Here is a 22669-nt window from a genome sequence, read left to right as displayed (position 1 = left end):
AATAAAAGTTAAATATTGACAAGTGACTCTGTTTGCACGTACACACACTCTCACAGCAGTTAACAGAATTGCCTGCGAGATAAAATGATGTCCAAATTGGGACCCTTTTTCAGAGAAGCCTCAGTAATGGTTGATTTAACATTAAGGCAGTTTAATCTCTTTTTATCATTTCTTTCAGTTGTCCCTCATCTCAAAGCACAGCTTGCCTCTGGCCCCAATCAGTCAACTCTTGTTTCCTCTTGTTATCATGGCTTTGTCACCGATAAAACACAGCATTGGGAAAGAACACCATAGAAACAATCAGTCATAGAAAACACAGAAAATCAAACAAATTTGCTACTCTCTCCTTTGAAAAACACTCACAATTCCTCCATAATTCATTTATGATTTATGTTTTCATGTTCCCTTAAAAACGTATTATTATTATTATTATTATTATTATTATCTGCCCTACATTTGTGCCTTGGTACTCTGTGAGATATGTACCATCTGTCTATATTTTTGCACATCCTTCTCATTTGGCTGTTGCAATTTGAGTTGTACTGGGAAAGACTGCCAATTTCATTATCTCAGTCACCTACAAATGTCTGCCTTTCTCAATCTCTCACTTGCCACATTGGCATGAAATACTGGCATTTTTAACTGTGCTTTGGCTGAGGCATAATTCTGCAGTATGCAGAATACTGCTCTGTCTTTTTTCAACACAAAGGCCTGAATTACACCAAGAGGCTTTATTGATTGAATCAAAATGACTTCAGATATCTGATTAGTAGGTTTATACAGAAGAGTGCAATGTTAAATACCATTAGCCATTAAACAAAACACTCTTTTAAAAAACTGATTTCAGTTCAATGCTTCTGTTTCAGTCCACCCAGTATTAACTCCTGAAAAATAAATTCACAGCTCAGTATTCCCAGAATCACATCTCTGCTGGTAAGACTGGGCAAGAGAAATGTCAGCAGTATCCTATTGCCCTGTGACAGTCAGCAACGTTTTGGATGGTATTAATTCCAAGGGTGGATTTAAAGTTAAAGGCGGCACTGGTATGGGCTTTAGCAGATAAAATGCTTCATATCCGTGGACAGGAAAGTTAATAAGAAAGGGTTAATTTATTTAGTCAATTGTTAATAAACTAAAAAAAGTAATGCAGTTGCATTTGCATTAGCAAGGGGAAAATGCTAACCGTTAGTATTATGTTAAATTTCATTTAAATATAAATCAAATGCCTGCACTAAAAGCCTTACGTAAATGAAGGCACATGAAAAAGTGCCATCCATAATTGTACTCAAGTCCTCCTGCCCCCATTCAAGTGTTGAGCATGGGAAAGAAGGATATATGAATTTTGGAAAGTTCCCTCCCAATGCAATCAGAGAAGAGAGTGCTTTGTGCCAAAGTGGGTTGGCATTGTGGCTTCCCAGCTTGGGAGAGACATCTGACAATAGCTGAAAATCCCAGCCATCACAAGCTTTCCACATTATATTCCATGCCCAAAGCTCCTGCTGCTCCAAGATCTTGAGGATGGCATACCGGCCAGCAATTTTTGGCCAAATCATAACTATGACCCAGTCATCCATCCATCTTTCTTTCTTTCTTTCTTTCTTTCTTTCAGGTAAAGAGGCTGTATTCCTCAAGCTTATGCTGGTCATCCATTTGAGGACTACAAAAGATCCCCCTCCCATGTTATTATTGCATTGTGTGTCACCGTCTCTGGGATTCTCTCCATTACAGGTACAGCTTCACATGATACACTCCATATCTGTAGCATATTAGGTCCTATCAAAGTTGGATTCTTTGCACTGTATGTTGCGTTGTCAGAAATTGCAGGCTGGGGCTGAGAGAATATGGGACCCTCCAAACTGGTGGGGGAAGACTTTACAAGGGGAATATTGTCCACACCTCATTTCATTTTTCGAGACTCTCCTGAGATTGGCAGTATAACAGCCTTAGTATGACCATCTGCCACATTATGACACAATATATTGTTCACTGGCCTACTTGGCCAGTTAGCATCTTTGGATTTTATTGTACCGCCTCTGGTGTCCAACTTACCTCTTCCAAACTGGGCTCAAATTCGGAAGTTACACTGATTTTATCACATGGACATTTCCCTCAAAATGGCTTCCTGTTCCCTCCAGTGTTGAATTTGAAGTTGCTTCGGTGGACATTTTTTCCAAATCAGAAATGTGCGATAAAATCAGTGTAACTTCAGAATTTGAGCCCAATTTGGAAGAGGTAAGTCAGGCAACAGAGGTGATGTGATAAAGTCCTCTGTCAGTTGCTTTCAGAATCTGTTTCCACCCTCCAAAAGGTGTGATGTTAAGATGGCTTTATTTCAAACTGTAGTGCAATAAAATTGTCCTCCCATGCAAATGACAATGCCAGACACAACAGATGAGTGGCAAGTACTGGCTGTGAAGAGAGAAGAATACAAACCATGCAGCTAACAGCCGCAAATGTCCCTCATGAGTAGAAATGGCAAAGAAGGCCAAGTAAAGGCAGGGCTGCCTTAAATAGCTCTTTTTCTTCTGGGTTACTCCAATATCACCATAATGAGTCTGGTGTTACTGGAGCTGCTGCAGACTGGGAAACTGTGCTGCAGCTACAGGGTGAGTAAGGGGTTTCCCAATGGTCTTTAGCTAGATACATTCTGTGTTCCTTTTCCTCAAAACCTTACCCATTGCAGACATCATTCCCAATCATTGCAAAGATAACTACTGCAGGCTTGTCAAATTGTTGATTCCTTGCCAAGCTAAAAATGAAAAAATAGATGAGAAATCTGAGTGTTAACACAAATCTTGGAAGACAATTCTCTCTATAAATATAGTAACGTACAGGATGTTCCTGTTACGCTGAACTTAGGAATGGAAAAGTACATTCATAGTCATTTACAGCAAATATATGCAATTGCAAGACCAGAGTGTTAGTTACGATCGTCAAAGACACATGGTTTACTAATGGCAACTGCCTTTGGCTTAATATAGCATTTTCTTCCCACAAACATGTACAAGAAAAAAAAAGATGCGAGTGGCTCTTGTAAAAGATATATTGGGCTCTCAAACTTTATCAGAGTGAATGGTGATAGTCATGCATTTGGATGAGTTTAAAAGATTTAAAAGATTCCTAGTATGAAAGAAGGCAACCTAGTTTTCTGCATGACCCATTTTTTTACGCTCTGCAGGGTAAAATGGAAGAGAGAGCTAACACTTTCCTGTCTGCTTCACTCCCTCACTGATAGGGAATGGACATTCAAAGTAAAAACGGCTCTCCTTCACTTTCTATCCTGCATTAACAATCCACGTGTGTGTACAAAGCACATAGATGGTTCAAAATTCACCTTTAGATTGAAATCGCTCATGGAGCATTGATGAAGGATTCTATACACACACACACACACACACACACACCGGAATCTTGCATTTTGCCAATTCTCTCCTTTAGCATTTTTTAAGTAAATAACTTAAAATTGATCAGAACCATTGATCCTGTTTTCAAGGCAAACCAAGTGTAAGAAAACAATAGGGCAGAGTAACTGAAACGTATGTGCAAGACTTTGTGAAAAAATAATAACACATTCAGCCATTTGTTCCTACTGAAAATCTGTAGTGTTAGGAGAAATGCTATGAAAATTGTCTTCCTTGTGTGTGTGTTCCTTTACCATGGCTCTGAATGTAATCTGACTGCAAGCAGCCATGAGGCTTATTCCACCTGGTCACATAGCCAAGCTGGCATGGACCCAAAAGTGAGCTCTGAAATAGAGATCAATCAGACAGTTTGGGAGATGCAATAGGGAAGAACTCACACTTCCAGAAGACAGGAAGAGGGAGCTGATTTACAGCAGGATGTTTCTTGCACCCAAGCCCCAGAGAGTTAATTTACAATTCTATTCCCCATCTTTGAAACCTTGTCTTTGTGATCCTTTACCATGCAGATTTGGCCTTTGACGTGTATGATACACAATCTTTGCCTGAAACTAGTTTTATCCTATAAAAGATCTTAAATTTTCTTTATTAGAAGAAGAAGGAAGGAGCTAGCTTGGAGTTTCAGGGGGAACCTCATTTCTGCCTTTATTTCAAACTGGTTCCAACTCATGCTGCCCTCCAAGAAGCAGCTGAGTTCTACATTCATATGAGATCACATCTTCGGAGCACCGAGGGTAATTATCCCCTTAAGTGAAGCCTGTCCTATCATTCCATAGCTCACATGTGTGAATGTGTGTGTGTTTCCCTTTTAATAAAATACAATTCATTTGAAGAGTTCTGCCTACATTCCTCTATTCCAGCAACCTCTGTATAAAAATGGGAAATGATTCCAAAAGGGTTGTTTGTCGCATAACCCATTAAATAACTTAGCTAATTAAAATTCAGCCTAGAAGGGCCCATTGCTACAGTAGGAATTGTGTTGGTAGTGACAGTGGCATCACTAAGGTTGGTGTCACCCGGTATGTTTGGGGGTGAAACTGTCTTGCCCCCCTCAGCCAGACCACTGTCCCCTTTGGCCTTCTGAATCCTGATTAGCTGCTGCTGCACATGACTCCAAAGGCACTACTACCCCACAACAGCTGCGGCGACTGAGGGGGGGGGGTTCGGTGGCCTCCAGAGGGCCTGGTGTGGCTGCTGGGCAAGCAAGAAAGCACCCTTTTTTTTGCTAGCCTAGTAGCCTTGCCGGTCCCTCTGGGTGTATCACCCTACTGGGAGGCACCTCTCCAGGGTATCACCCGGTGTGATCCACACACCCTGCACTCCCTAATAACACTACTGGATAGTGATAGGATGTTACACTAATCTGCAACTAACTATTTCAACTGTTCAAATCCCTGGTTAATAAGTTACCTTTCCAGTAGTTCGAGAACATTTTCTGAAGAGCCACCTAAATGATGCAAAACAATAAACTAAAGTAAATTTAACATGACTAAATCAAAGATAACTAAATACATCGATTACCATCACACTTAAACTCCACTGAAAAAGTCACAGTTTTCACTAATTCCAATGGGATTTAAGTCTAATTGTGTTCCCCCCCCCCCCCTCACTTGCAGTCAGCATATTTGCTGGATGTGTAATGGCAAGGGTGCTTTTAGGGTGGCAATACTTGTCGTCCAGTATTAGCATAAGTTTGCAAGTCTGAAATGTGAGAAATTAGTGAAATGGAAGAGCTGACCTGAGAAGTAGAATGGAGTTCAGAAATAAAACAAGACACAAAATTGATCCTACATTATGTCTTGGAATTATTTATATAGCAATTCAGGTTATTGAGAACTTCCACATTTTTGCTTTCATTTGTTATGGTTTGGGTTTTGTAGCTTTAGCAAAAGTGTAGTTCAGGCTTCATGCCTGGTCCCTATCTTCTCTGGATAGTTGTCGCAGCAACCACATGACTGTGGCAACTATCCACTATAAAAAGGACAGCTCCTTCTCACGATGCTGCCAAGGTGCCATTAGCACCCTGGGGCATTGCAGTGACATGTCCTCTGCACCACGCTGTTTGCATGCGTCGCACAAGACACGTCATGGACACGCGTGCCGTATGGATGGTCCTGTGTCAAGATGGCACCGCCCATATGTATTAGGGTTCGGGAGCGTGCGATTGCTGCACACTCCCTAACCCTAAAATCGCTGCTGGCATGCCACAAAGCACCCGTTTGTACCAGGCCATTGACCATTACTCATCTATCTACTCCAGGTATACAGATAATTTGCCCTTCAGATGCTGCTGGACTGTGACTCCATTGTCCCTTGCTCTGCTGGCTACGGTGATAGCAGCCCAGCAACATCTGGAGGGTCATATGTTTACATTTGGTCTTCAGTGACTGAGAGCAACTTCCAGGGCCTCTGGCAAGTGCTATCTCAGCTTTGCTTAAAGATGCCAAGGACTAAACCGACCATTTTACTCTTTTGCATGCAAATCTTGTGTGCTATCACTGAAGTACAGTTCTTTTCAACAAACAGAATCTGCAGGTTTGTATGGTAGTGAGCTTCTGGGTCCCACCCATCCCCAACTTCCTCCCCTCTCCCAGCCTCACAATGTCACAGCTTCTACTTGCGGTTAATAGAGATGCACCAGTACTAGTGAGAAATGAGAAAAAGGTACCATTTTTAGAAAGGTTTTGGTAATCTCGGTGGTTACAATGGTTTCTTTTGCGCAGCTGTAGATACAATGACTCTGTCCATCCCCTGAAAGGAAGACAACAAAATCCTTGTTAGCGAATTCACAGTGTATCAATAACAGGGTGAGAACAGTAATGTTACAACCACCATCTCCTCTTCCTCCTGCTGCTGCCACTGCTACTACTTGTAGCTCATTTCCTATTTTGAGAGAACTTTTGTGACTTAGCATATTTATTACATCCTTCTTTTCCCACCACAAGCTCAGAACAGCAGTTTAACCTAACTGCAATGCTATGTGGCAGGTCAGGTAGAGAAATAACAATTTGTGAAAGGCCAGCTGATGAGTTTCACTGAGGAGCAGTGATTTGAATCTGATTTTTTTTGCACCCAAGTGTTTGTTTGTTTACTGAGAACTGATAATTACTGATAAAAGTTATACAGTTTTTGTTGCTGCAGCTACATGATGGGAGTATTCTCAAAGCCCAGCCCTATATGACAGATTGGGGCTGGGGCAGGTTAGCAGCAGGCAAGTGGTGGATAAAGAGAGAAAGAATCACTTTTCTCAGTTCTCTGCCTGAATCAATGCTAGCTCTGGGAAGTTATGGAATGCCGTCATTGCTCATTTATTTTTAGGTCTAAGCTATTAGTTAATATACCAGAGTTTCTCAGAACTAGCAAATGGGGCCAAGCATGTGCACTGACAAGGAAGAATGATTATATAATGGACTAAGGTTTGCTTTTCTCATGTTGCACATCCCTTTTAGTATGAACATCTTCAGAGGCATGCTGCGGAAAGCATAAATCCTACACATCGTTCTTTGCATATGGCTAAACTCAATATTGGCCCTACCAAAAGCATAGCTATTGAAATGAATGGGACTTTGTTACAACTAACTTTAGACCCTTTTGCTTCAGTGGGTATATTCAAGGTAAGACTGATGCTGATTTAGCTTATAGTAACTTGCCAATTTATACAATCGGCCCTCTTTATACACGGATTTTTTATCCACGGATTCAAGCATCCACAGCTTGAAAATATTCAAAAAAAGTATAAATTCCAAATAGCAAACCTTGATTTTCCATTTTATATAAGGAACACCATTTTGCTATGCCATTGTATTTAATGGGACTTGAGCATCCACTGATTTTATTACCCACGGGGCTGGGGGGGCGGGGGGCTAGAACCAAACCCCAGGGGATAACAAGGGACCACGGTACATGTTAGGCACAAGCATGTACTTCTACATCATATGATGATGTCTACCACATTGGCATTTCTGATGTTTATATTCCCCCCATCAGCTTCATAACTTCATTGCTATCCAAGGATTACAGAGGAATGTTTAGTAGGAGTGTGCACTCTAAATTCATGGATCATGGCCATACCTCCATGAACATGCTTTAACTATAAAGGCAGAATAGTAAGGAGAAGAAGAGGAAACAGAGTACCACACACTAAGTAGCTAGATGACTTATTTAGAATAGAACTTATTCTAAATTTGAGCAATAGAGGTATAAACACATCTGAGACATAATCCTATTAAACATATAAATGCTAACTTCTAAGAAAGAAATCACCAGATATGGTAATAACTTGCAGTGGTGTGTTGATGACTTGCAGTTTTTAAGGAGTTCTCTGTAGAAGGGTAATTCACCATTGCCTGGTGAAAACTACTGATTAAGATCAGTGGTGTCAGTAGGGCTGGTGTCACCCAGTGCAGTAACTCATAGTATCACTCCCCTCATTGACTTTCTCCCATACTGTACAAAATCCTTAGTAATTTTTTGTTACTAATCTTATTCATAAATCATAATTCCGGTATATCACTGACATAAACAGCTACCAAAATTAAAATTACACCTACAAATTGCAGTATCATGCCCACAGCCTGAGCATGTGCTCCAGCATTTTAAAGGGACAGGCGAACAAATGCCACAGCGTGTTTCGTCTGAGGAGCAGTGGTGTTACCTCCATTTAGGGTTACCTGGTGCAGCCCATACAGCCTGCATCCTTTAGTGATATCCTTGATTAAGTTATTCTTTGGGGTTGGGATGGATAGCTCAGTTTATTCCACAACTTTGAAGATGGTTGACTAAAGTTTTGCCACTTAAAAGTTTTGTATGTCTGAGAGATTTGCTTTCCACATCCTGCATCTAGGCAGTCACTCAATGAAGTGCAGATGAGTTCTGTCCACAGACTACTGTAAAACCCCAGCTGTCCTACAGTGGGCTCATATCAAAAGGATGTAGTGGTGAAAAACTGGCGCTGCTTGCAATGATGTGTATATGATGCACATTGCTGTGTGGCCAAGGCAGCCCTGGCCTGCAAGTCAGCCCCAGCATGAAGAGTGCTCATATACATCTTGCCTTCAGTGTCCAAAATAATGCTCAAAATAAAATAAAATAAAATACAACCACACAAGATTCTTCCTGGTAGAGTGATAAAGAAGAAAAGAAGGAAGAATCCTAGCACCATTCTTGGAGAGCCCCTAACAAAACGTGCCCTCTGACTAGATAGTTAGACCTGTCAGTTATCTAACTCATCCTCACTGTTGTCCATGAAATAAACTTAAAGATACGTGTTTTTGCCCAGACAGAAATGTGCATAAAGATCCATATTCATCTAGAATAGATGTATATTTGTTTTTGTTCCTATCCCCTGAAGAAGGCCTTTTCTCATTAATGTATTGGGCATTTAAAAAAAATACTCCATCTCAGAGTGTGTGGAGCTAGTCTCCTCACTGTTTTCTGCTTCAATATTCACTTCTAGCCACTTTGGGAAAAACTCACTTTATCATGGGCAGCAAAAGAATTATTTTAAAGCAGCCCAATCAGGCTTGTGATTTGAGATTTGGCCAAACCCTAATGAACCAGAATGTTAGGAATGCCATAATCTTGCCAACTTTAATCAATACCCTTTTCTCCAATAAAAGAAATGATAATAGTGTGACCAGTGGATTGCGAGTTTGGACAGTTTATAGAAAACACTCCAGCCTCTGTGTCACTCTGGCTCTCAACACATAATCTAAGAAGGGATGATGAACAACCAAGACACATTACCGAGATAAAGATAACCTGTGGTTAGTTGCCATGACTGCTGAAAACTTAATAGGTGAGTTAGGTTTATTTGTTTACATCTCCCTTTATAGTATAATTAATTATGGGGTGAGGTAATTATCAGGAATAGCCAAAAGGCCATAAAGGCACCAGATCCTTTCTGATCTTGGAAGCTAAACAGAGTAAACCCTGGTTAGTACTTGGATGGGAGACCACCAATGAATACTAGGTGCTTTAGGCTGTATTTCAGAGGGAAGAACAGGCAAAACCACCTATGAATATTCCTTGCCTAAGAAAACCCTATGAATTTCATGGCATTGTCATCAATCAACAGGCTACTTGAAGGCATACACAATGCTAGCTGGCAGACATTCTAATCTAGAGGGACCAGAAAGTTTGTCCTCATTAATGGAGGATAATCTTGGATATCATCCAAAAATGATAAATATACAATTAGTGGTTACACATGACCACAGGATTACATTAGAATTATGTTTATTTTAAAAGATACTGATATTTTAATAGTGAGATATTAACTGAAATGATCTTTTACTCATCCAAAATGTTGTACTTGAAATGATGGAGCTCAAAAGGAAGAAATAAAGAAATAAATTTGCAAAAGACATTTTTTTTAAAGCAACACAAAAGTTTAAGTGATTTACTGGCTTTACTGTTAAGACTGTGGAGAATATTTTTCCATGTAATCAGGATGGCCGAGACTGAGCAATAGCATGCTGTTGTGGATTATGGAGAAAATCAAGATACAACTGTGATAAAAGCTTTGAATCACTAGAGAGTCTGGGTCATCCTTTAAATGATTTCTTACATCTGACAGCCCCAATAGGTAGAAAGCACAGAAAAGTAAACTAGACAACCACAGTTCTTTAACAGTATAATATTTATAGAGAATGAACATCATTTCCAACTGAATCCTCCACAAACAAAGAACTAAAATATAGCTACTTATGGGATCCAAAAGGAGAAGAAAAAAAATCTAGCAATGAAGTTAGAGGAATAAATACACTATCTAGAAATCAGAAACTTGAGCAATATTGTCTTTGAAACAAAAATCAATGCTTAAGAGACAATCAGACCAAGCCAACTATATCTTTAAACATTGCTTTGTCATTCTATAAAAGTGGACAGATGTGGGACTAGAAGACATAATAGATTGTAAAGATTAAAAGAAGATGCTGTTTCAGAATAGTAACGTGCAAAAGGTACTCAATAGTAAAATTAAACAAATGGGAAGCAATTAAGATGGTTAATTACCAAATTAACCTCTGCGGGGAAAACCCACCTGGATGAAACACAGCTAATTAAAACAGCTAATTTAAGTAGGACTAGTATCAATATGTAGAGTGAAGGGCTGCTTCACAAAGAAATTTGAATTCTTTGAGTTCTAATTTGTAAGAGTTAAACAAGATTATAATAATAATAAAATAAATATAAATTAAAAAATAAATTGTTTATTTATAAACCGCTTTTCCTATAGATCAAAGTGGTGTACAATCGGTAAAACGGATACAATAAGAGATAAAATAGCACATTAAAACTAATTAACACACGTTAATACGGTTTACAATCCAATCTCATTATCTAAAAACATACAATTCAAAAATATTAAACTATTAAAATCAAGGGTGTATATACATCATAGTCAATTTTAACAGGATAAAGGCAGCTTTGGCCAGTATTTATCACAGGATGTGATGTCAGTCCTACTGCTGCCTTGTATTCCATTCAATACGGCAGTGACCCTTTTCATTGATGGGCAAAACCCATCAATAGGGTTTCAATATTGTGTAATGATGCCCTGAAGCTGGTGGGAAGCTACCCGGTTGCCCAAATATAGGCAGCTTCAAGGCTCTCTGGAGGTGCAGCATTTATACACAGCACACCCCCGGAGCAGCTTGATGCCTGTTTCAGGCTGTGGCAGAGCCACAAAAGCCTGTTTTTCCCCAGCCCAAACTGGAGCAGATCTTTGCCGCTTCTATTGAGGCTGGCTTCAAGGTGAATTGCCATCATGTGGTTGCCGTGGCCCCAATCCATCTTCAGAAGGAGTGGCCCTTCCTGCCCATTTTCCACCTCAAATCATTTTTAGAAGACTTTAGCAACATTTCACTACTTTCCATGGGACACAGAGCTCTCTCGCCAGCATTCTTTCATTCATTGAGACCTGAGGCTTTAGTTGCTATTTGCTTACCCAATGGTGGAGTTGAGAAATCCAGTGACTTCTGAAAACTGAGGCCAGTCAAGCTCATTGGTCAATGCCTCAAGAAGGTTGGAAAAGGCTTTCTGAAAAGAAGGTGAATAAATAAGAGTAGTTTTGCCTTCTCACAACAAACTGTTTGTTATTTATTAGCTAACATGAATGAAGGGATTTCAGCAGCTGAAAATATTGTTCATAACTTTAATCCAACTGAATACTGTGAATTATCTGTAATTACACACCAGGCATCAGTTTAACAGGAAATTTGAATGTATTTATTGGGGTGGGGCTGGGAGCAAGACACAGACCTCTTTCCACGTGGCTTTATTGCTGGAGATCAGGTGGGTCTTGAGGAGACCATGCCTGCTTCCATGGCTTAGAGCTATCCCAGCCATTTTACAGGATGACGTGACTATATTTCAACAGGAGAAGTATCAGCCTACAATGTGTTGAGGTAGAGGAACTGCAGACTGCTCTCACAGAGTAGAACGGCTGGTCTAGGTCCATGTGATTGCCTTGAAAGAGGTGGTTTTTCTGCACCCCATTAACAATATGAGATGCTGTTAGTTAAACTCTGGTGAAATTATACACAGGCCATCATAGACGCACTTGATACAAGTGAAGACATCTGATGCAGCAACCCTGCTGATGCTAAGTAGGCTTGAGATAGATCACTATCTGGATATCAGGTCACATGGGAGTTCTGCAAATACAGTACTGCCTTGAGTTTCATCTTGGGAAAAACAGAGATATAAATGTAATCAATACATAGATAATAAGTTCTATCTTTAGCATCAATACTTTGTGTATTCCAAGGCAGAGGCTTGATATTTAAAGCAGATTTCAGGGTTGAGCAAACATGAGTCCCGGATTATTGCCATTTCCAAGGTTGGCCCAAGGCATCTTGCTGCCTACTGTAGAGGGCAAAATGGCAGCTGCAACCTCATCCCATGCCATATGCATAAGCTGGCAGGGCTGGATGTTAGATCCTACTTCAACAGTGATGACACCTGCAGCATCTTGCACTGCACCTAAAGATGTACAGCAAACTGTGCTGCATACAGCTCTCTGCTCTTCCACATCTTTCCACTACTCTGCACCTCCACTTCAAAATACTTCTTGAAGCATCCACCTCACTCTGCTGCACAGAAGGGCCAGCCTTGTTCTTTTCATGACTACTGTCTGAGAATGCTGCCAACACAGACACTCACACGGCTGATAAGAGCCTGCTGGGCAAGATAAACATGCTGAGCAGTTCCTTCACAATGCCAAACAACGTTCAATAGAATAAGCCACTAGCCAGCCCAAAGTTCAGGATTACAGAGAGCCACACTACTAGTCTAGTCTGAGGTCAACAGTACCAGAGGGTTGGTCAAGGGTCCAGTCCGAGGTCAAAGATTCAAAGGCAGCCAAGGGTCTAGGAAGCCAAGAGCCAGATCAAGCAGCATTCACTAATGAGAAGTAATAGTCTCTGGCAAGAGAGCTCAGCATCTGCCAGGTGTTTTATATCTAGCTCCCTTATCACAGCTGCTGATTGCCTAGTGAGCGCTTCTCAGCAAGCCTCTTGGAACGCCAAAGGCATGCCCTTTCTGATCTCCTCTAGCTAAAGGTAGGAACCTCAATGCTCTGCTGCTCTATATGTCCCAAGTCTGGCACTTCTACTGGGGCATGGCTGGGCTGCTGAGCCCCAGGCTCCACTAAAGGAAATCCCACAAAGCTAGGATCTGGCTGAGCCAAATTCACTGGGGCTGGGAGAGCAGAGCTGGGACATGACAGGGGAGAACTGGGTCCTGGCACAGTCTCAGGTTCCTCCTACACCTGAGGAGCCAAGTCCTCCTTGTCATCCTCGTTGTGGCTGGCCATGACAACTACCGGGTTAAGAGCTGTGGGAGAGGGGAAGACTTCTAGGTCTAAGATCAGAGCACATAGCCCAAGGCATAGCACCAAAATGCCACTTAAAAATAGATCAACAGGCATTTGCATAGAGAGAAAAATATTTGTGTAGAACTTGGGCAATGTGGTCAGCCAAGCTTTGTAAAAGAAATGATGACATTTCTAAGTGTTAACTTGATCATGTTATTTTCATGCTCCATTGTCTTTGAATGCCATCATCACCAGTATTGTTACCTTATGTATTAGGCATGCTAATCTCAATTGTCACTGCCTCTGATTTATTATAGTCATCACCTGCTCTATCATCAGTGTCATTTCTATAATCATTTCTCATAAAGCATTAGCAAAGAAAAACAACTGCTAATCTAGAATATTTTAATCTTGTGGGCTCTCAAAAGAGAAAATGAAATCTGAAAACAATGCTGATTTTATGCAGCAAGGGAAATGGCAATTAAAACACAAAATAGTGATCATGGCTGCTAAGCTTTAAACCTTGGGGACAAACTGCATATAATGTTATTCACATAGGCGGGTTACACACCGCCATTAAAGTACGCGCAGAGCGCGTACTAGGGTTAGGGAGGTGCAGTGCTTCCTCACTTCCCTAACCCTAATACGCGCTTTGTGAGTAAAAAATGACAGCGGCCGTTCCAGACAGCCGCCGCTATTTTTACGTAGCTGACGCTGTGCTTCTGCACATGTCGCAGTGGCTATGACGCCGCGAGTGTGCCAGCGGCGCTTTGCGGTGTCATAGCTGCGCCGCGAGAAGGAGCTCCATTTTGGAGCTCCTTTTTTGCTCTGCGAGGGAGTCGCGCGGTTTGCAAGCAGCGGCTCCCTCGTGCAGCAAAGAGCAGCGGCGGTTTGTAACCCACCATACTTTCCTGTTAGGTACAAGAGTTTTCTTTCACAAACTGCCTATGCAGATAACCCAATCCATTCCTTACTGAGGTGGTAGGGAGGGATCAGGCAGATTGGACACTCCCTCCTGCCCCTGTGTCTGCAATTCATATTTGGGGTGGGGTGGGACTTTCTTTGTAAAAAACAGAAGATCAGCCCTACCTGACTGAAAAAGCTTGCACTCAGGAACAAACTAAATGATTATTAACACCCCAATAAGTTTAGCTCTCAGTTCCTTTCACCTGTCAAATATTATATTTAATTAATTGCACTGACCAGGATTTTGTTTTGTCTTGGGCGAGCATATCTAATCTGCAGTAACTCATATGTATATTTGTTCTTGAACATGCAGGTTATCCAAGAGGATGGCCAATGGGGTGTGTGACAGATCTTCTGTCCAGATTGCCCCTGTAGTTCCTTAGGCTTCCTTAGGCTCCTATCATTCACCTTGCCCCTTTATCCTTAAGTTCCCTCCCTGGATCTGCTACTCAGGTCCTAAGGTGATCACTACACTGAACAAGTAGATGTGGTTAGTGTTAGGTTTGTTTTGTTAAATGTGACCAGTTCCCCTCATTAACTCTCAAATTAATATATATCTAGATGCAACGGTAAAGAACAAAATAGTAAAGGTTTATTGTATAATACACAAGTTAAACAACTAGCTTTTCACTGGCTCCAAGCACACTTTTCCCTGAACTCTTTCCACGCTCTCCGCTCCCATCAAGCCAAAGTCCCTCTAATGATCTTCTCAAGACTTAACCCAAGTCCTTCTCTATTCCTAACTGGCCCTATTCTAACTGATGCTCTCAAGATTGAATCCATTCCTATCTGACCTCCTGTACCTATCCCTATCCCTATCCCTATCTCAAACTGACCCTGTTTGACATGGTAACAGATAAGTCACTGATTTTATATTCTTTCCTTTTTGGGCCTGCCCCATAGCATTCCAAAGGTTGTAGTTCACTGGCTTTACTAAAGTCATGGAGGCTAATAAATTAACCTTTCTTCACAGGGTGAAACAAGTAACCTTGTAAACCTGGCTATAATTCACCTCAGCCACTATTATGTGCTTGGCTCAAGTCTGTGCTCTCAGAGTTATAGCAAAAAACCCCTAAAGAGACCCACCCTATCACCTAAAGGCAGTTCCACTCTGCTTTCATGCATAACCAAAGACTGGAAGTAATGAACTAAGGCCTGTTACAGACTGCCAAAATAAAGCTGCTTCGGGTCTCTTTGGAGGTATGCTATTTAAATGATGCATGGGTCCTAAGAGTCTGGAGGTCGCGCCAAAGCCACACTCTATTCCTAAGCACTGGAGGGCAGCTTTGGTACAGCTTCCGGATTCTTCGGATGCATGCATCATTTAAACAGCATACCTCCAAAGAGACCCGAAGCAGCTTTATTTTGGCAGTCTGTAACAGGCCTTAAATAACATAACTGTCTGTAATAGACTCCTCTTTTTCTTTAAAATGAGGATGCAATAGAATTGTATTTCGAAAGTAATGTAATGAGCGGAAATTATATTACTTTTTGTGAAGAGTATAACAATGCATTCTAATTTTTTTTTAAACAGTTAATTCTGAAGGGCATTTCTAGAGGTATGGAATAGGAGATAGGAAACTGAATGAGTATATTATCTGATTATTCAAGCTGGATACTGGAAGATTCCCCTTTCTTCCAGCAGCACACAAACCAATCTACAATGCTCAGAGCAGACTCCATTCTTCCACAGAGATGGAGGCAATGGCTGTAGGAGGAAAAGGAAATATCACTTCTGCAAACATTTTTGGCCACTTTGGGGCCAAAAAAGTGATTAATTTTCTAACTGCCAATGTGAATATCTCTGCATTTTCTTTAACAAGTTAAAATTTTAATCAAATAGTATTGGAGTGCATTTTGCAACACATACAAACACACACAAGTACAACACCCTAAATCTGGCTTGGGAAAGAATGTTGTTATGATGTCTAAAAATTAATCCATATCACTTCTGCATTGCAGTTCTCAATCTCTTTCACAGCTTCTCACTCTCCAAAATAGTTTATATTGAAGCATTAAGCCCAAAACATTTGTAATTAAGTTACAGGGAAGGTTCAAACTGGAGGTGCTGAAAGAAATGGTTCAAGGATGGTCTATCTTGCCTGGGGAGAAGTTGGACCTTCCAACATAAGTTGGACCTTCCACTTCCAACATAAACAGTCTGCACAAAGAAATTATGATTTGTTTATATATTAACAAGTTTTAGGTTTTAAGACCTTCTGTCTTCCTCTTATGTGTTTGGCTGCAGTGGGGACCTCTTGGTATCTAAAACCAGAGTTAAACCACAGTTTCCAGTATGTTGGAATTATAAAAGTGTGATTTAAGGACTCTTTCTAAACTAGGGTGTCAACCTGTCCTCTGCCTCTGGGTCTATTCTCCAGGAGCCTCAAAAAAAAATTCAATTCCCTTTCTAACTTTCCGACCCTAATGATCCACTTACAATAATAAAAAAACATTGCTAGCAATAAAAAAAACCCTACTGAAATCAGATAAGTAAAAAAGATACACATGGGAGAAACAATCCATATCTACAGTATCAATAAATTGCACAGATCTTCTCCTTTTTAAAAGTTAAGTTTTTGGTCTCTTGAGTCTATTAAATATACTTTGAACATTTCCCATAATGGATTGTAATAACATATTATTATCATGGAAACTTCAAGATGAAGTGATGGTTCCCAGAAAACTAAATGGCCATTTCTGCATTCATTCTCATTGTGCACCCTTCATCACAGAAAAGAAAGTAAATTCTCAGAAATGCGCAAAATGACATACCTTTGACATCTGTGATGCTGTCACCCATTCAGGAGGGATGTGAAAGTGAGCTGCAGCTGAATCTCCCAGAATAATGACTCCCTTGGACTCTGTGCCTGAGGAAGGAATTTCATTAATAATTTTAAAACACTCATTGACTTTTCTGATGTTGCAAAGTTATATGTGGCAGAAGGCACAGCCACATTAAAAACCCTGCAACAGCATTAATGCAAAAAGAGCAATCAAAATAATGAATTGGCCATTTGTGTACATTTGCAAGCAAGGCACAAGATTTTCAGTTTCATCTGCAGTACAAATAACTTGGAAGAAATGGATGCATTAATCAGTTTTACAAAAAGTGCATGCTAAATTAGACAAATTTCTATTGGGATTGTTTTAAGACACACATTGGTACTTGAATGTGGACCGTGTTGGGAGAAACATAAAATTTTAGTATCTGCAATACATTCAATAAATTCATTAAGTTCAATCAGAGTAAGGAAAGCATAGCCTTCAGTTTGGACTATTAAAACAAAATCACAAGAGGCTGATAAACATTGGCTCCTCACATTGTTTAATAGCATTTCATGACATGTAATTCAGAAATGAGAAATGGCAGTACAGGTAGGGGCTCAGCCACTACCTACCAATAGTTTCATGATGCCATATAACTGAACTGAACAAAAGAATGCAAAATGTGATTTGCAAGGTATTTCAACCAGCCTCATCATGGCAATACTGCAGCATTCTAGATCGTAAAAGTCAAATTTATGACAAGATGGATATCTCACACCATGCACATGGTTCAAACTGTGTGCATATATTGCAAGCCTCAAATGTGCTTTGCTTTAATGACTACATTTTCTGCCTTCATCTTTTGAAATTATCATATTGATTCAATCATCTTTTCCTTGTAAAAACTATCATGGGATTATTTTATCATTTATTTATAACATTTATTTATAGCATTCCTACGTATGTTTATATTCTACAGTACATACCTGTAATATAGACCTACTATTTGCTCATACACACAGAGGCACACAGACATACATGCATAATTTTAGAAAACTGATACACACATTTTAATGAACCTGAACAATTATTTAAAAAAAACCTTTTATAAACTAAAAACTCTACAAGTATTTTCTCAGCTTTATTTTTAAAATTAATTACCATTACAGAATTTCTGCTCGTAGGGAATTCCATCTTTCGGATCCACACCCTAAAAGGGGAGAAGACAAAATTAACTTGTGACTCTGAAACACTCCCTCCCATGACATTCATCAGTTTCTGCATTTTATATCTCCTTTTAGGTATTGCAGAATCAATCCACCTTTTTTAACAAAGCACAAGCAGTTCTTGCTGGATAACAGTTCAGTTCTTCTACCCATTTTAAGGATTATGAGAACTGTTATCCTAGACAAGGTTAGGAAATTATAATAGGAAGCATTGGTGCGTTACAGACCACCCAAAAGCGGGCGGTCTGCCGCCGCCGTCATTAGCTGGGCCGAGAAGCCCCAGCGGCCAGACCACGAGGCTTCCCGGCGCAGCTAAAAAGGAGCGCCAAAATGGCGGTGCCCATGTGGACGGGCGCCGCCATTTACTACACACTCTGTGCGTACTAGGAACAGGGCCGGTTAGGAAGGTAAGACCCTTCCTAACCCTAGCATGCCCCTTTCTAACCCTAGTACATGCGGAGCACGTAGTAAATGGCAGTTTGTAACGCGCCTACGTTTCTCCTTAATACTCCATATAATCTAATAATTTCTTCCTTATTAAAAGGTGGATTTTTTTTTCAGATAAAGAAATAGATCAAACACAACTTACACAGAAGAAATCCAGCTCTATGCAACCTGATTAAATTTGCAGTAATAAAATGACAATTGTAAGCAGCATTAACTAGATCTTAGAATCTCTGACCAAGAGGCCTTGCTCAAGACTTTGGGAGAGGAGGATATTTTAAGGTTATGAAGGAGATCCCTGGAAAACCCAGATACTTCAGGTCTGCTGAGAGAGGTGTAGACTAAAGCATCCACTTCCCATCAGACATCCAGTTGGGATTCTGATTTTCTGATGCCATTAGCAGCACAAAAGCAGCACTCCTGGTTGCTTCAGAGTTACTGAGAGAAGAGAAGACCAAAATCTCTGCTCACCTGCATTTGGGTAAACAGTGATCTCAATAATAACAAGTGGCAGGAACCACAGAACTCCTTTCAAGGTTTGCTTTGTGAAGGTCAACACTGGTGACAGGACTGACCCACCATTATATTATGTGGAGGCATTGATGGTTTTGTTATTCTTAGCTTCCAGAAATGTACTCTTTAACAAATCCATGACCTAAAAATCAAAAAGCTGATTCCAAAATAGGAAGGTCAAAGGTAAGAAAGATTAAGATAGGATAACCAGCAACTTACCCATATGCCATTACAGTTAGAATCCACCTTTGCATCCCACTCATCAGGGCTAAAATAGAAAGGGCATTGCAACAGCTTTGCAGATGTTACTTAAGCAGGCATTAAACAGCTTGTTTTAACACGGAAATGTAAATATATATTGTAAAATATTTTAGTTCTAGGCTTTTCAGAATGTGTATAGAAACCCACTAGTATAACTGTTCCAGACAGTAGTGGGTGAGGGTTCTCCTTTTCCAAACTGTTACAAGTTATAAAATGGCAATCACTGTGGTTGATCGTGCAATCCATCCTGATCCCCTTCAAGAGTTTGAACGTAGCTGAACCAGTATCACTATATCGACCGAGTTATTACACTCACATCATCAAGGATTATTCAGATTCTGAAGTCATTGTAGAATGCATTGTTTCTATGTTTATATAACATTTACATTTCTCATACTAGTTATTCTGTTACAGGTACCTCTTGCACCTCTGGCACAAGAGATCTATGGCTTAGCTCACTATACAAATGTCTGTAATCAAATGCATTTTACAAAAATGTTAGGAAAAAAAAAACATTGTGCGAGTTAAGTGCCAACCCATGGATAATACAAAACAGATGCATAAGAAGCAACCAAGAAGAAGCAACAGAATGTGTGCTGCAAGTAGTAATTATTTCAGTCTCCAATATAAGGTGGGCCGACCAACTTTGAAAACATTGTGTGTTTTTCTTTACTGCAATTCCTAGATTCCCCCATGTAGTATTCTTGAGGATTCTGGGAGTTGTGGTTGAAAAAAGTAACATTTCCAAGCTTTGCCAAAAGGTACAATGAAAGCCTAACAGTGGACAAAACTATTACTGAGATGGCAGCCAAAAGTAGGCTCTTGCTCCTTATGGTGACTGACAAGGAGGATTAGATTTGTACAGTAGTTTTACTGTGGGCAAGTCACATCATGACCCAGCATTGCTTGAAAGGAACTTTAAGGAGTTTCCAGGATATGGAAAGGGTTAATTCTGTCCTTGTTTAAATTATATTTGTGGTTTGGGGTTGGCAAAAAGTAGAAATGGGATATCTGGCAGAGATATAGCAATATAGTATAAACAGCGTGGATTCTTCTTTATAAAAGTGAAATGGTCACATGTATGGCAACTGAAGGCTAACACTGATGGGTTGTTATCATCAAAGAGAATAAATATTGTTGCAGTCAAGCCCTGGTAAAACAGGACTGGACTGACCAGCACAGCCATGCCAATATAGAGAGAAAACTGACTGGAATGAGACGTTACATCTCAGATGTTTTGCTTGAAAGCAGTGTCCTGAACAAAAATCAAAGTGATTACTAGGATGCCTAGAGTAATCCCTCATAAAAGGAATAAACTTTTCAGGGATGCAGTAAGAGCATTAGGTGTTTCGACTCGAAGAGACCTTAGGCACAATGAAGATGACAAGTTAAGAACATGTAAAGAAAAATGAGAAGCTCACAGTATGTAGGCTTGGCAAGCAGAGCCCTGAGATCTAGGTTAGGTTAGGAAAGAACCTTTTCAGTACCTGTGCCTGGGATCAAAGCAAGCCATGTATCTCACAAATTATGCCACATTATAAAGCTCTTTGTTTTAGAGATGGCTTTCAATTGAATGTTATACTTCTCTTAGAGGTCGTTCTTATTAATTTTAGGTACCATTTGATTACCATATACTCGACCATAAGTTGTACTCATGTATAAATCGATGGCAGGTTTTGGGGTCAAAATTATGGATTATGACCCATGGATAAATGGAGGGTAAATTTTAGGGCATGTAACAAAGGAGTTTATCACATGGGGGAAGTGTGGAATTTAAACATTGATTAAGCCATGAAAATCACGCAACTGACATTAAAACGCAATTATAATGAGATTAATAGAAGAGCCATTATCCCGTGAATAACCAGGGAATAACCAGGCAATAAACAGCAAAAAGTCATTCATGGAAAAATCCCATGAATGATTTGCTGCTGTTTCTTGCCTGGTTATTGATGGGATAATGGCACTTTAATCAGGTTTCATCTCGACTTGGTGTGAAAACCATTAGTGCAATTGCAGGATTATCACGGGTTATTCATGGGATAATAGTGCTTTGAACATGTCATGTGAAAACCATTAGTGCAACTGCAAGATTGTCACAGGTTAATCACCATTTATACTTCCAATTGTCCCCCGTGTGATAAACTCCTAAGACTCTAAAAGATGAAGCAAAGGAAAATGATGACAAAGAACTTACAAAATTCCAGCAGGTATAACTGTTTGCATTCATACTAAAGGCTGGATGGGTGAGAGAATAAAGTGTGGTGTGGGGTTAGGGCTACCAGGGTAGATAATGCTCTTACCTTTTACCAAGGGATGGTTCCTTTTGTTTTTAAAATAAAGAGTTAAAGTACAGTACTTACACTGACATGGATCATTTGACTCCATTTTTTTGGGGGGTCAATTTTTTGACTAACATTTCTAGACTCATACATGAGTATATACAGTACTCTTAAAATGTCTACTGGTCTTCATTTTGTTATTGCTGGCATTATTATTATTTTATTTTTTGTATTCATTACTGTTTGCCACCTTGAGGCCTTTTTGAAGAAAAGGAAGACAAAACTGTTTTAATTAAAAATAAATGAACATAAGAATGCTTTGTAGACATATTTAAATGCCCAACTGTTAGAGGAAGCACAAGGATGTAAGAGATATAGGGAAACATCCAGGCAGCATATATATGCCCCGAGTTTCTCTTTGTAAACCTCCTCTATGTATTGCTCATTTTCCTATACATATTGGTCCAGGCCTTGGAGGTAGAGAGGAACTGCTTCACCTCTTACCCTTTCCCTCCACCACTCCCTTCTCCTTCTGTGTCATGTCTTTTTAGATTGTAAGCTCGAGGGCAGGGAACCGTCTAACTAAAAAGATTGTATGTATATAATGTAGAGCACTGTAAATTTACAGCACTTCATAAATAAAGGTTAATAATAATAATAAATAAAACTCAAATATGAACCCAGGCATAAGGCAAAGAGTTTGCAAGACCCTTTCCAACCCAAGGATAGCTGGACTCTTAATATGAAGAACTTTTAAAGGCTTAATTCTTTCCGAATTAAATGAGTTATTATTCTGCTACAAGAGACAAAACATTCAAATTACCGTCTACCCGGATACACAGAGGCATCTGCATCGTCACAGTCTCTGCCTCTCCAGTAATACCCTCTTAAAGTCTAACAAAGAAAAAAGCACAGGTGAAATGTTGTACTATTATTTTCCCCTTCTCACACATTAAAAATAAAAACCTAACT

At 39.9% G+C, this 22669-nt stretch overlaps 1 protein-coding gene across 1 annotated transcript in view; it reads right to left on the bottom strand.

Annotated features, from left to right (window-relative positions):
* AOAH (acyloxyacyl hydrolase) overlaps positions 1-22669 on the bottom strand; it is a 106911-nt gene that overhangs the window by 37746 nt on the left and 46496 nt on the right. Inside the window, exons 8-15 of the mRNA XM_089532593.1 lie at positions 22521-22591; positions 19374-19422; positions 18133-18181; positions 16978-17072; positions 11368-11459; positions 6088-6170; positions 4830-4866; positions 2675-2749 (exon numbers count right to left, since the gene is read on the bottom strand). Coding sequence (XP_089388719.1) covers positions 2675-2749; positions 4830-4866; positions 6088-6170; positions 11368-11459; positions 16978-17072; positions 18133-18181; positions 19374-19422; positions 22521-22591 — 551 coding nt within the window. The remainder of the gene's footprint in view (positions 1-2674; positions 2750-4829; positions 4867-6087; positions 6171-11367; positions 11460-16977; positions 17073-18132; positions 18182-19373; positions 19423-22520; positions 22592-22669) is intronic.

This window comes from Sceloporus occidentalis, unplaced genomic scaffold (genome assembly GCF_023333645.1).
Source record: "Sceloporus occidentalis isolate IW3139 unplaced genomic scaffold, rSceOcc1.0.p SCAF_7, whole genome shotgun sequence".
In the NCBI taxonomy this organism is placed as follows: Eukaryota; Metazoa; Chordata; class Lepidosauria; order Squamata; family Phrynosomatidae; genus Sceloporus; species Sceloporus occidentalis.
Note: the sequence above shows the minus strand (reverse complement) of the source record. Positions and strands in the feature narration are given on the sequence as shown.